General features: G+C 41.3%; 1 protein-coding gene across 1 annotated transcript in view; it reads left to right on the top strand.

The window, feature by feature from the left end:
• The window catches only part of SLC15A5 (solute carrier family 15 member 5), a 105,578-nt gene extending 98,738 nt beyond the window's left edge, over positions 1-6,840 (top strand). The window contains exons 8-9 of the mRNA XM_007527623.2: positions 1,524-1,632; positions 6,693-6,840. Of these exons, the coding sequence (XP_007527685.2) occupies positions 1,524-1,632; positions 6,693-6,840 (257 nt within the window). The remainder of the gene's footprint in view (positions 1-1,523; positions 1,633-6,692) is intronic.
• Positions 6,841-12,160: the final 5,320 nt, after the last annotated feature.

Genomic DNA, 12,160 nt, shown 5'->3' with positions numbered 1-12,160 from the left:
TCATTCTGTTTCTTTTTTTTTTTTTTACTATACTGCCTGATAATTTCCAAAAGCTTATTTTTTATGTATTCATATTTTTTATTGATGATTTAATAATTATCAACAAAATTGTGGGATAAAAAGGGTACAATTCCATACAATTCCCACCACCAGAGTTCCATATCCCAGCCCCTCCATTGGAAGCTTTCCTATTCTTTTTTTTTTATTTCTTTATTGGGGAATTAATGTTTTATACTCAACAGTAAATATAATAGTTTGTACATGCATAACATTTCCCAGTTTTCCAAATAACAATACAACCCCCACTAGGTCCTCTGTCATCCTTCTTGGATCTGTATTCTCCCCACCCACCTACTCTAGTCTTTTATTTATGTGCAATACGCCAATTCCAGTTCAGGTTCTACTTGTGTTTTCTTTTCTGATCTTGTTTTTCAACTTTTGCCTGAGAATGAGATCATCCCATATTCATCCTTCTGTTTCTCACTTATTTCACTTAACATGATTTTTTCAAGATCCATCCAAGTTTGACTGAAAATGGTGAAGTCACCATTTTTTATAGCTGAGTAATATTCCATTGTATATATATATATATATATATATATATATATATATATATATATATATATATATATATATACCACAACTTGCTCAGCCACTCATCTATTGTTGGACACCTAGGTTGCTTCCAGGTTTTGGCTATTACAAATTGTGCTGCTAAGAACATATATGTACACAGATCTTTTTGGATGGGTGTGTTGGGTTCCATAGGATATATCCCCAGGAGAGGAATTGCAGGATCATAGCGTAGGTCCATTTCTAGCCTTCTGAGAGTTCTCCAGACTGTTCTCCACAGAGGTTGGACCAATTGACATTCCCACCAGCAGTGCAGGAGGGTTCCTTTGACCCCACAACCTCTCCAGCATTTGCTGCTGATCCCTTTTCTGATGTATGGCATTCTCACAGAAGTGAAGTGGTATCTCACTGTTGTCTTTATTTGCATTTCTCTGACAATCAGAGACTTGGAGCATTTTTTCATGTGTTTCTCCACCTTTGGAGTCTCTTCTGTGGTGAATATTCTGACCATGTCCTCCCCCCATTTTTGGATGAGCTTATTTGTTGTCTTGTTGTTGAGATTTGCAAGTTCTGCCTTCATTCTGTTTCTGTCTAATCAAGCAACCCCAGTGTGCTCCCCCACCACTCTAGGAACAAGAAATAGGAGGATGAACATGGCCCCTGCAAATGGATAGCATAATCAGGGGACTTTGACAACCCAGTTTTCCAACAGTCATCCTGTTATGCAAATTAATATTTTGGGCCTTCAAAATATTTGGGAGCATAGTCTGCTTATCATTATGCTATTAATTACAGAATCAGATGAATTTTGACAATGTGTTTCAGATGAGCGTTTTTTGCTCTGCAGTTATTATTGAAGCAGATAAAACTCTACGAATTGTGGAATGATGAAACATTCACAGGAACCTACAACTCTGCAGTTGAATAACAATTACATTTGTTCCAAACAGGCAATTGGTTTCCAAACACATTAAACAAAGGCAATTTAGAAAGCTTCTTCTTCTTCCTGGCATCATTAACGTTGTTGAACGTCCTGGGATTCTGGAGTGTTTCACAAAGGTAAGTGAGTGTGTGGTAGAATAACTGTTTCTGAGTTCATGAATTATTGATCTGGGAGCCATCAGGCTCCATCCTGAGCCAATGGGAGTCCTGTATACCATGACTGGGCAAATTACCATACTAGGGGAATTTAGTAGATTATTCATAGAAGAATTTCAATTTACGCTTCACTTATCCTGTCAACCCTTATGTAATAAAACAGTGCCTTTCCTTAATTCTAAGACTTGTTCTGAAATATTTTTTTCTCTACTTGAGAGTGAGAAACAACCATATTGACAATAAGAATGAATGACTCATTATCATTGAAAGCAAATATCATTAAACAAATAGCTAGAGATCTAATGATGCTTAAGATTTGGAGTCCATTCAGGCCTTTCAATCAGCAATGACCCTTTCAAGGTCAATAACAAACTGTGCAAGATCATTTAGTCAGTCACCTGAGACCATTCAGCGGCTTAATACATATGTGGTATCTACTACCCATCCACCACCCGCCCACTTTTCTCTCTCACTAAATGTATTCTGGTAGGCTATGAACTTGTGAGCAAATTATCTAAATTTCTGAAACTGTTTTCCATTAATGTAAACTAATTCGTTTGGGGGTAAGGGGGACAGTCTTAGGTCATGGGTCAAGTCAACCACCTGCCACACAGCAATGTCTACAGACATCTTCATTTCCCCCACTTCCCTCAACTCATCCATGTATTTAGTCATATTTTACTCCACCCGCTGTCACTCTGCCCTCATCCTTTCATTCATCTAAGAACCTATTCAATTTCTTTTGGAACATCAGTCATTTGATAATTGCTGTAGTAAAAGTCAGCAAGTCAATAAATGCTTGGTGCCATCTCTGTCCTGGCTTTTATGAAGCTTATGTTCCAGTATAAGAGGGTTAGATATAAACCTCACATGAAGCTAAATTAATGGCAAAATCAAAAGTCTTAATGACTCCAGATCTGTAGATTTCTCACCATTCAGAGTTACCAAGTTGACCTCAAAAAAAAAAAAAAAAAACCTACTAACATGGGTAATGAGACTGTTTCATAATTAATCTACTGTCTTCAAATGCTTGGGGACAAGAATAAATTGTCCTCTTTTTGACAGGCTTGCCACCATTTCTTAGCTCTAAAAACTTTTAAGATTTGGTCAAAACAGAAGTTTCATCATATATGTATTAAGATCAAATACTCTGGCCAGGCAGTGGCACATCTAGTAGAATGAACACATTACGAAGCACAAGGACTCCAGTTCAAGCCCCCAGCCTCCACATACAGGGGGAAATCTTCCTGAGCTGTGAAGCAGTGATCCAGGTATCTTTCTCTGTCTTAGCTCCCCTTTTCTATCAATTTCTCTTCTTCTCTCTATCCAATAAATAAATACTTTTAAAAAAGAACAAATACTATCTAATTGACCAATATTATGTTTCAGTAGTGTTGTCCCTAATGTTTCTCCTCTTTTTTGTATACTTTCTTTTAAAAATATTTCTATTTTTATTTATTATTGGGTAGAGACAGAGAGATATTGATAGAGACGAGGGAGAGAGACACAGAAACACCTGCAGCCCTGCTTCACCACTCATGAAGCTTTCTCCCTGCAGGTGGGAACCAGGGGCTTGAACCCAGGTCCTTGTAGTGTGTGTGCTTAACCAGGTGTGCCACTGCCTGGCCCCTTTTTGTATACTTTCTGTTCATTAGTATTTGCTAATAATAAGTAGAGAACATGATCATTAGTAGAAGGTACTCCTAGACACAGACATAAATCTTACTCTCTTAGACAGCACATGGTTTCTTGCTTAATCCTGACTTGCCTCATCTAATTCCAGTGGTCAACAGATTTCCAAGGAGGTATGAAGCTTTGCACTGTAGTGGTTGGTTCTAGCTATTTCATCTCTACATGCAACCTTTCCAGACTCCACTCTGTTGGCATGTGCCAATCATGCTTTTACAATAAAGTGGTTGATCAGGGGGGCTGTGGTGGGGGCAGCTTCTGTAACTGAAGAGACTGGTTCTCTCTCTCTTCCCACTGGAGTGAAAGGGCTTCCGAAAGCAGGCAGAGGGTCTCTCGATGGCACTTCAGAGGTGCCAGGACAGGGGAGGGTGTATGAGCTCTAGAGATTTGGATTGAATACAAGCAACATCAATTTAGTCAGATTCCTTCCCTAGACTTTGGTTTTCTTTAGGTACTAATGGAAGATAAGGCTGACTTGACATTCTTGGATTACAGATAATTAGTCAGTTGAGTGTTATGCCAGTGGCCCAACCAGATTAGTTTGGTCCTAGGATTACATTACACTGACATACACGTGGCAATAAGGGTTCCTTTGGGTGCCTAAAATAAAAAGCAATAAAAACTAGCCTTTTGTCTCTGTGTATATTACAATCTCCTTCTGAATCTAAAGCAGAGCAATGATGGCATATCCTACCTGAGGCTCTGCAGGTGTAGGGTGAAGAAACAGAACAGAAAGTATCTTTTCCTTGCAAAAAAGCATTAGATAAACATCTTGAGGGGGTGGGCAGTGGTGCAACAGGTTAAGAGCACATAATACAAAGTGCAAGGACTCTCTCAAGTATCTGGATTTGAGCCTCTGGCTCCCTGCCTGCACGAGGGTCTCTTCACAAGTGGTGAAGCAGGTCTGCAGGTATCTTTCTCTCTCCTTCTCTATTTCTCTCTCCCTTCTCAATTTCTCTCTGTCCTCCTAGCAAAATGGGGGGGAAAAAAAAAGCTTCCAGGAACAGTGCATTTGTAGTGGCCTCAGTGATAACCCTGGAAGCAAAAAAAAAGAAATCTTGAGAGTGCTTGATCATATACTGGATGCTAAAATAAAAAGATAAGAGAGGTATCTCCAGAGGAGGCGAAGAGTGTAGAATTTTATTTGTTTATACACCACTGCCAACATCCTCCAAAGACATAAATCACACCTTATTGTTGATATCACTGCACATTTTCACTCAATGAAACTAGTAATCCTTCGAGTATGCCCAGCAGCAATTATTGAGACTGATGTCAATTAGAGACAAAGAGCCAGTTACCCAAGCAAGTTGTCCTCTCTTACAATTATTTTTGTAATACGATGAGAAGGGGAAAAGGGCTAAAAAATCAGCTTTGAAACCCTCACACACAAAAAGCAGATGTCTGATCCTAGAGAGTGGTGTGGATCTGAGAAAGTGAAGCTTACCCCCTATATTTATTTAGTCAGTCAACATATCACCACTGGACTTCTGCCATATGGCAGCCACTAATTCTAACACTAGGAATATAGCAGGGAATAAGAGTCTGCAGCCCCTAGCTCCCCAGCAATTCTTTAAAAGAGTCTGAAGAAATAGCATGCAAGAGAGGGGGAAAAAAGAAAAGAAAAAATTATTCAGAACAAGTGCTCTACAAACTACTACTATATATAATATACTACTCTTTTCATCTCTCTTTTTTTTTTTTTTTGCCTCCAGGGTTATCTCTGGCCTGCACTATGAATCCAGGGCTCCTGGATGCCATCTTTTCTCCATTGTTGTTGTTGCATATGGCAGAGATAAACTGAGAGAGGGGAAGGCAGATAGACATACCTGCATACCTGCTTCACTGCTTGCAAAGTGGCAGCCCTGGCCACCACCACCCACCACCCACTCCTGCCCCCGCCCCCGCCCCCGCAGGGGTGGGGGAGGCTCTAACTGGGATCCTTGAGCAGGTCCTTGCGTGTGCGAAACCCAGTGTGTTAACGCCTGCCCCCCTATTTTCATCTTTAAACTTAAGTCAATGAGATGGCTGTGACTCCATCCCTCAGGGGCTGTAGTGAAAATTCAAAAGGGCCCCCACTTGGTGCTTGCACTTAGAAGAGCCTCAAAAAAAGCCTGTTTTTCTTGAATTAGGGTTGGAAAATACACAGTCCAGACAAATGTGAATGGATTTCTTCCTACACTCTTTTATCAGAGAGTCTCAACACCAAATTGGCACATCCCCATGGTGTCTGAAGCTCCCCCCCTTTTTAAATTTTATTTATAAAAAGGAAACACTGACGAAACCATAGGATAATTGGGGTACAACTCCACACAATTCCCACCACCAGAACTCCATATCCCATCCCCTCCCTTGATAGCTTTCCTATTCTTTAACCCTCTGGGAATATGGACCCAAGGTCATTGTGGAATCCAGAAGGTGGAAGGTCTGGCTTCTGTAATTGCTTCCCACTAAACATGAGCATTGACAAGTCAACCCATACTCCCAGCCTGCCTCTCTCTTTCCCTAGTAGGGTGGGAATCTGGGGAATCAGAGCTCCAGGACAGATTGGTGGGGTTGTCTTTCCACAGAAGTCTGGTTGGCATTATCTTAGCATCTGGAACCTGGTGGCTGAAAAGAGAGTTAATATATAAAGCCAAACAAATTGTTGACTAATCATGAATCTAAAGGCTGGAATAATGCAGGTGAAGAGTTTGGGGGGAAACCTCCCCTTTATTTATTTATTTATTTTATTTATTTATTCCCTTTTGTTGCCCTTGTTGTTCTATTGCTGTAGTTATTATTGTTGTTGTCATTGTTGGATAGGACAGAGAGAAATGGAGAGAGGAGGGGAAGACAGAGAGGGAGAGAAAGACACCTGCAGAACTGCTTCACCGCCTGTGAAGCGACTCCCCTGCAGGTGGGGAGCCGGGGTTTGAACTGGGATCCTTATGCCGGTCCTTGTGCTTTGCGCCACCTGCGCTTAACCCACTGCACTACAGCCTGACTCCCTACCTCCCCTTTTTTTATGAGTCCTGGCTGCCATGAAATTTGTAAAATTGATAGGATTTCAGACTTCCCAGTTCCTATCATGGTCCATCTCACTGGAGACTGTAAAAAGAGTGTCATCTAAAGGTCCTTGGGAGATACCATAAAGTGTACTAAAACTGCTCTAGTTTAGACTGTTCTGGGGAGCAGTGCCCTTAGATAATCGCCCATAGTGTGTCCCCCATATCTCTGGCCCATGATAAAAGGTAGACAAGCATCAGGGCTAAGTAAATGATTTATCAAGTCATCTACAACTTGTCCAAAAAAAAAAAAAGTGTTCCTTTTTTCTTTCTTTTTTTTTTTAGATATTGTAATCTAAATCATTTCAACACCAAGAACATCAGTGGAAGTAATCTTGAAGAAACACTTCTCCTCCGTGAAAAGTCTCCGAAGTTTTATGGTACTACGCAGGAATTCTCTTCAAGTATTGATCTTTGGGAGACAGACCTATGAAACAAAATTGGACTCTTCCTGTCTTAGGAACATAGTATCCATTGGTTTCTCAGTTGAATATGTTGTGCATTTTAGTTAAGTAAACGCTAATCCAGGTGGGAAAGTCTTTATAAATATTATCTATATACTTTGCTTATAAGGACTATGACTCCACTGGTAAACTGTCATGACATTACTATGTTATGCACTAAATTAATAAAGTGAGTTCAAAATCTGGGTGGTTACTCTATGACTAGAAAATGATGCTGTAATATTCCACAACTTTTCACAGCACTTGGGCCATTAAAAGCAAAATGTAACTAGAGGTTAAATATGCAGTTAGAATCAAAAGAACATACCAGTAAAATTTCTTTTTTTAAAATTTTATTTTATTTTATTTATTTATTTATTCCCTTTTGTTGCCCTTGTTGTTTTTTTATTGTTGTAGTTATTATTGTTGTTGTCGTTGTTGGATAGGACAGAGAGAAATGGAGAGAGGAGGGGAAGACAGAGAGGAGGAAAGAAAGATAGACACCTGCAGACCTGCTTCACCGCCTGTGAAGCGACTCCCCTGCAGGTGGGGAGCCGGGGTTCGAACCAGGATCCTTATGCCGGTCCTTGTGCTTTGCGCCACCTGCGCTTAACCCACTGCACTACAGCCCGACTCCCACCAGTAAAATTTCTTGAACACATTTTGAGCACTTACCACTTGTTAGACAGTGGGATCATAGACTGAGTAAATAAAAAATTGATATATGATTTTACTACTTCTATATATAATTTTGATATTATACTCTCAAGATGTGAACTGACTGAGGAAATCATGTAAATTGAAAAGCAACTTCGTTAAAATACAGGTTCTTAACTAAGGGAATATCCACATACTGACAGGATTATAAAATAAATCAATGACAACATTAGTGAGATTAATGGAAAAAAGAAAGTTGAGGAAGGAAAAAGCTAAACAAGTACTAAGGCAGCAAGTAATCAAGATAAACATCAACACTTTAAAGAATTCCCCAGGGAATTGGGCGATAGCATAGTGGGATAAGCATGCCTGGCGCAAAGCGCAGGGACTGGCCTAAGGATCCCTGTTCGAGCCTCGGGCTCCCCACCTGGAGCGGGGGGGTTGGGGGGTGGGGGGGTGGGGGGGTGGGGGAGGGTTCGCTTCACAAGCGGTGAAGCAGGTCTGCAAGTGTCTGTCTTTCTCTCCCCCTCTCTGTCTTCCCCTCCTTTCTCCATTTCTCTGTCCTATCCAACAACAACAACATCAGTAGCAATAACAATAATTACCACAACAAGGGCAACAAACGGGGGGGGAATAGCCTCCAGGAGTAGTGGATTTATAGTGCAGGCACTGAGCCCCAGCAATAATCCTGAAAGAAAAAAAAAATTACCCAACACAAATGACAGCCCCACTGTCACCAATTTGAATACACTAAAAAAAAAAAAAAAGTCTTATAGAAGAGAATCTTCATATGTAAGCAAAGACACATGGAAGTCATCTTTTAAAAGCAGGGAAAGAGAAAGACAGGTTGGGAGTATGGATCGACCTGCCAACACCCATGTTCAGTGGAGATGCAATTGCAGAAGCCAGACGTACTACCTTATGCACCCCATAATGACCCTGAGTCCATACTCCCAGAGAGATAAAGAACAGGGAAGCTTACAAGGGAGTTTATGGGATACAGAGTTCAGATGGTGGGAATTATGTGAAATTGTACCCCTCTTATCCTATGGTCTTGTCAACATTTCCATTTTATAAATAAAAAAAATTAATATTTATTTATTTATTTATTTCCTTTTAGTTGCCATTGTTTTTATTATTGTTGTAGTTATTATTGTTGTTGTTATTGATGTCATCGTTGTTGGATAGAACAGAAAGAAATGGAGAGAGGAGGGGAAGACAGAGGGGAAAGAAAGATAGACACCTGCAGACCTGCTTCACCGCCTGTGAAGCAACTCCCTTGCACTTGGGGAGCTGGGGGCTCAAACTGGGATCCTTATGCCGGTCCTTGAGCTTTGCGCCACGTGCGCTTAACCCACTGCGCTACCGCCTGACTCCCAAATAAAAAATATTTTTATTTATTATTGACTAGAGACAGAGAAACTGAGATGGAAGGGGAGATAGAGAGGGAGAGAGACAGAGAGACGCCTGCAGCACTGCTTCACCACTCATGAAACTTCCCCGCCCCTCGCAGGTGGGGACCAGGGGCTTGAACCTGAATACTTGTGCACTATAATTAGTGTGTGCTTAACCAGATATGCCACCTCGTGGCCCCCGACACTCATTTTAAAACAAGTAAGCAAATAAGCAAGCAAACAAACAAAACAGTAAAGCTATTATCCTCTCTCATTACAACAATATTTGTCAAAGTCTACTTCAAGTAAATCATCAGGGCTCCTACCATGACAATTTTGGGGGGGTGTTTGCTTTGGTGGTGCTGGGGAATGAACCCAGGACCTATCTCAGGAATATTGCTGAGCCACCTCCCAGCCATCCCCCCCCCTTTTTGAATTCTATATATTTTAGAGAGAGGCGCAGAGAAGCAAAGACTCTGAACTCTGAAGTACTACTTTCACTACTGCACAATTTACGGAGTTCCACTGATTCTATCCACAGACTGTCTTTAAGCCAAGCATTGTTTCCAGAAATAGCTCATTTTAGCCTAAATCATTCCTGTAACTTTTAACTCCTAAAGTTAAGCACCACTGCTTTCCCAGACAATTCACACTGGATCAGATAGGTGGGACTATCAGCTGATTGCAAATGATTCTATAATTAAGCACCTCCCCTGTATATACATAAAATATTTTAGATCTGTAGGATAAAAGATGTGTTCATCTTGATTGCTTATGATATGCATTTTTAATTGCAAAAGAACAGCTGTAAAGCACCAGGTGTTTCTCATACCCCAACTTTTTTTTGTTTGCTTGCTTGTTTGTTTTGAGGACACATTAAAAAAAAAAAAAAAAAGCTCTGGTAGGCATAAATCCTTGCTGTGTAACTTTTTTGAATCCTCCTCCCCCAATCCCACCCCAGCACGGCTCATTACTGGCTTATGGTGGTACTGGGGATTGAACCTGGGACTTGGAGCCTCAGGCATGACAGTGTCCTTATAAAAAGGTGATGCTATCTCATTACCCTGAACCTTCCTTTTGCTCTTCCTTTTGTTTAGCATTCATTCTCTGAGGACAGTGAGGACAGCCCCTGGTGAAACTTTCCTTGCTTCCAAAAGGTTAAATGCCGGAATTTACAGTCTGGGTTTAATGAGTGTCCAAAAGATCAAGAAACCTCATACGTCAGCAGTCTTAATGTGAGAGACAGGGTCTGCTTTTTGTTTGTTTTATTCCCCCAAATTGGCCATCTCCTTAATTTCTACATCATCATAGAATAAGGTGCTCATTATGCTTTAACTGAGATGAAAAGAGATCTACAGGATTCTAAAAGTTGAGCGAAACCAGACGCCCAGAGAACTCAGAATCCTCACACTAGAGTTGACACTTGTGATTAGCTAAATGGCAGCCACTACACATGCTCCTGTTCGGAAAAGGATGCACATCCACACTAGCAGCTGCTTCTCCAGTGCCTAGCAACATTATCATTGAGCACCTGGAAGAGTTTAGGCATTAAGTGTAATTGGTTTTGCTTTACATAAATCTGTAGCTTTGTAAATAAGTGGAACATTTCAGCTTCTACGTAACACCAATTAACTTAAAGGGATGTGTTGTTTGCAGAAGCCTGCTGGGTTCTGTACTGTATTTCTCCAGTAATATGCTTGGTGTCGAACAAAGCCTTGTGTCCTTGCAGTGTTCCATTTATTCCCAGTCACTTGGTGCCAAGGGTCTGTACCCAGCTACTTGCTGGCATCATACTGCCACTCGTGAGAGGCTGGGGAAATGAAGTCCCCTCTAAGAAACCCGTCCTATCCTCTGTTTCTGTCCATGATCGAGACAGATAAAAAAACAAGGCATTTGAAAATGTTTTCTGTGACTGGCAGAACACAGGCCTGCCCCTTCCTAATTTATGTCCACACTGGACAGTGACATCTTTCTTATAACACTCTAAGCCAATGTAGACAAGACACTATAGGGAGTTTCTAGTAAAAATAGCTTCATCAGTGTCTTTTTCTTTTTAAATGACACTTAGACACCTACTCTAGGAGGCTGGTTCACTTATCAAAGTTCCTTGGATATGTGTTCTCTCTCTCTCTCTCTCTTTCTGTCTTTTCCTCCATGGTTGTTGCTGGGGCTCAGTACCTGCACTACGAATTCACTCCTCCTGAAGGCCATTTTTTCCATATTATTGGATAAGGCAGAGAGCAATTGGGAAAGGAGAGGGAGAGAGAGAGGGAGAAAGAAAGGTAGACACCTGCAGCCCTGATTCATATACACAGATGGGGAACCAGGGGCTCAAACTCAGATCCTTACATGAGTCCTTATGCTTCATACTATGTGTGCTCAACCAGATGCACCACCGCCCACCACCACCCCCCACTCCCTTCTCTTACATAGTCTGAGCCTCGTGTCTGGAGACTCCATGCTCTCACACCTACATTTTAATTTTTTTTTCATTCAGACAGAGAGACCAGGAGAGAAAGACAGAAACAAAAGGAGAGACACCATAGCACCAGGCCTTTGTCTGATGGTGTAGCTCTCCTGTGTGGCTCTGGGTTCAAACCAGGGTCATAAGCATGGCAAAGCAGGTGTCCTACCCACGAACTATGTCTCGGTGGGCCCTTCCCCTTCTTACTTCTTGACTGGGCTTGCTCCCTTATCACTAACTTCCACCCCACCCTGGCCAACCTTTAATTTTCTTTGTTTCTGAAAATGTTTCATGAACTATCAGGGTAACAGACAGCATCACCAAAAGACAGTTTACGGTTCAAAAAGGTTCCTATTGGTAGTACACTCTTCACAAATTGAAGGAGAGAAAATCACCCCCTCTGAAAACTATCAGGATTCCTTGTCTTATAAGAACAGAGTGTCAGCAAAAGGACCCTAAAACAGGGAGCAATAGGCATATACTATTTCCCCTGTAAGACAAGCCAGCCTGCAACTACTGGTCACAGGCTCAGGAGCAGAACCCTCTGATGAAACCACCAGCCATGTGCTGACAACACACAGGTGCAGCCAAAATTCAGGTCTGCTTACAAGAACTGAGAAATTAAGAGAAGTCACTAATAATAACAGCTCAGATCTATGTCCCCCTTTACAGTTTATAGGTTTCTGTCATACACATCATCACATTTCATTGGCACCGCCCTTCTGGAAGTTAGGCATGTTTTGGCGTGTCTGGTTTACAAATTAGACACTGCAGCTCTGGGACACCAAGTGATTT

Source organism: Erinaceus europaeus, chromosome 7, assembly GCF_950295315.1.
Source record: "Erinaceus europaeus chromosome 7, mEriEur2.1, whole genome shotgun sequence".
Classification (NCBI taxonomy): Eukaryota; Metazoa; Chordata; class Mammalia; order Eulipotyphla; family Erinaceidae; genus Erinaceus; species Erinaceus europaeus.
This window is presented reverse-complemented; position numbering and strand designations above follow the sequence as displayed.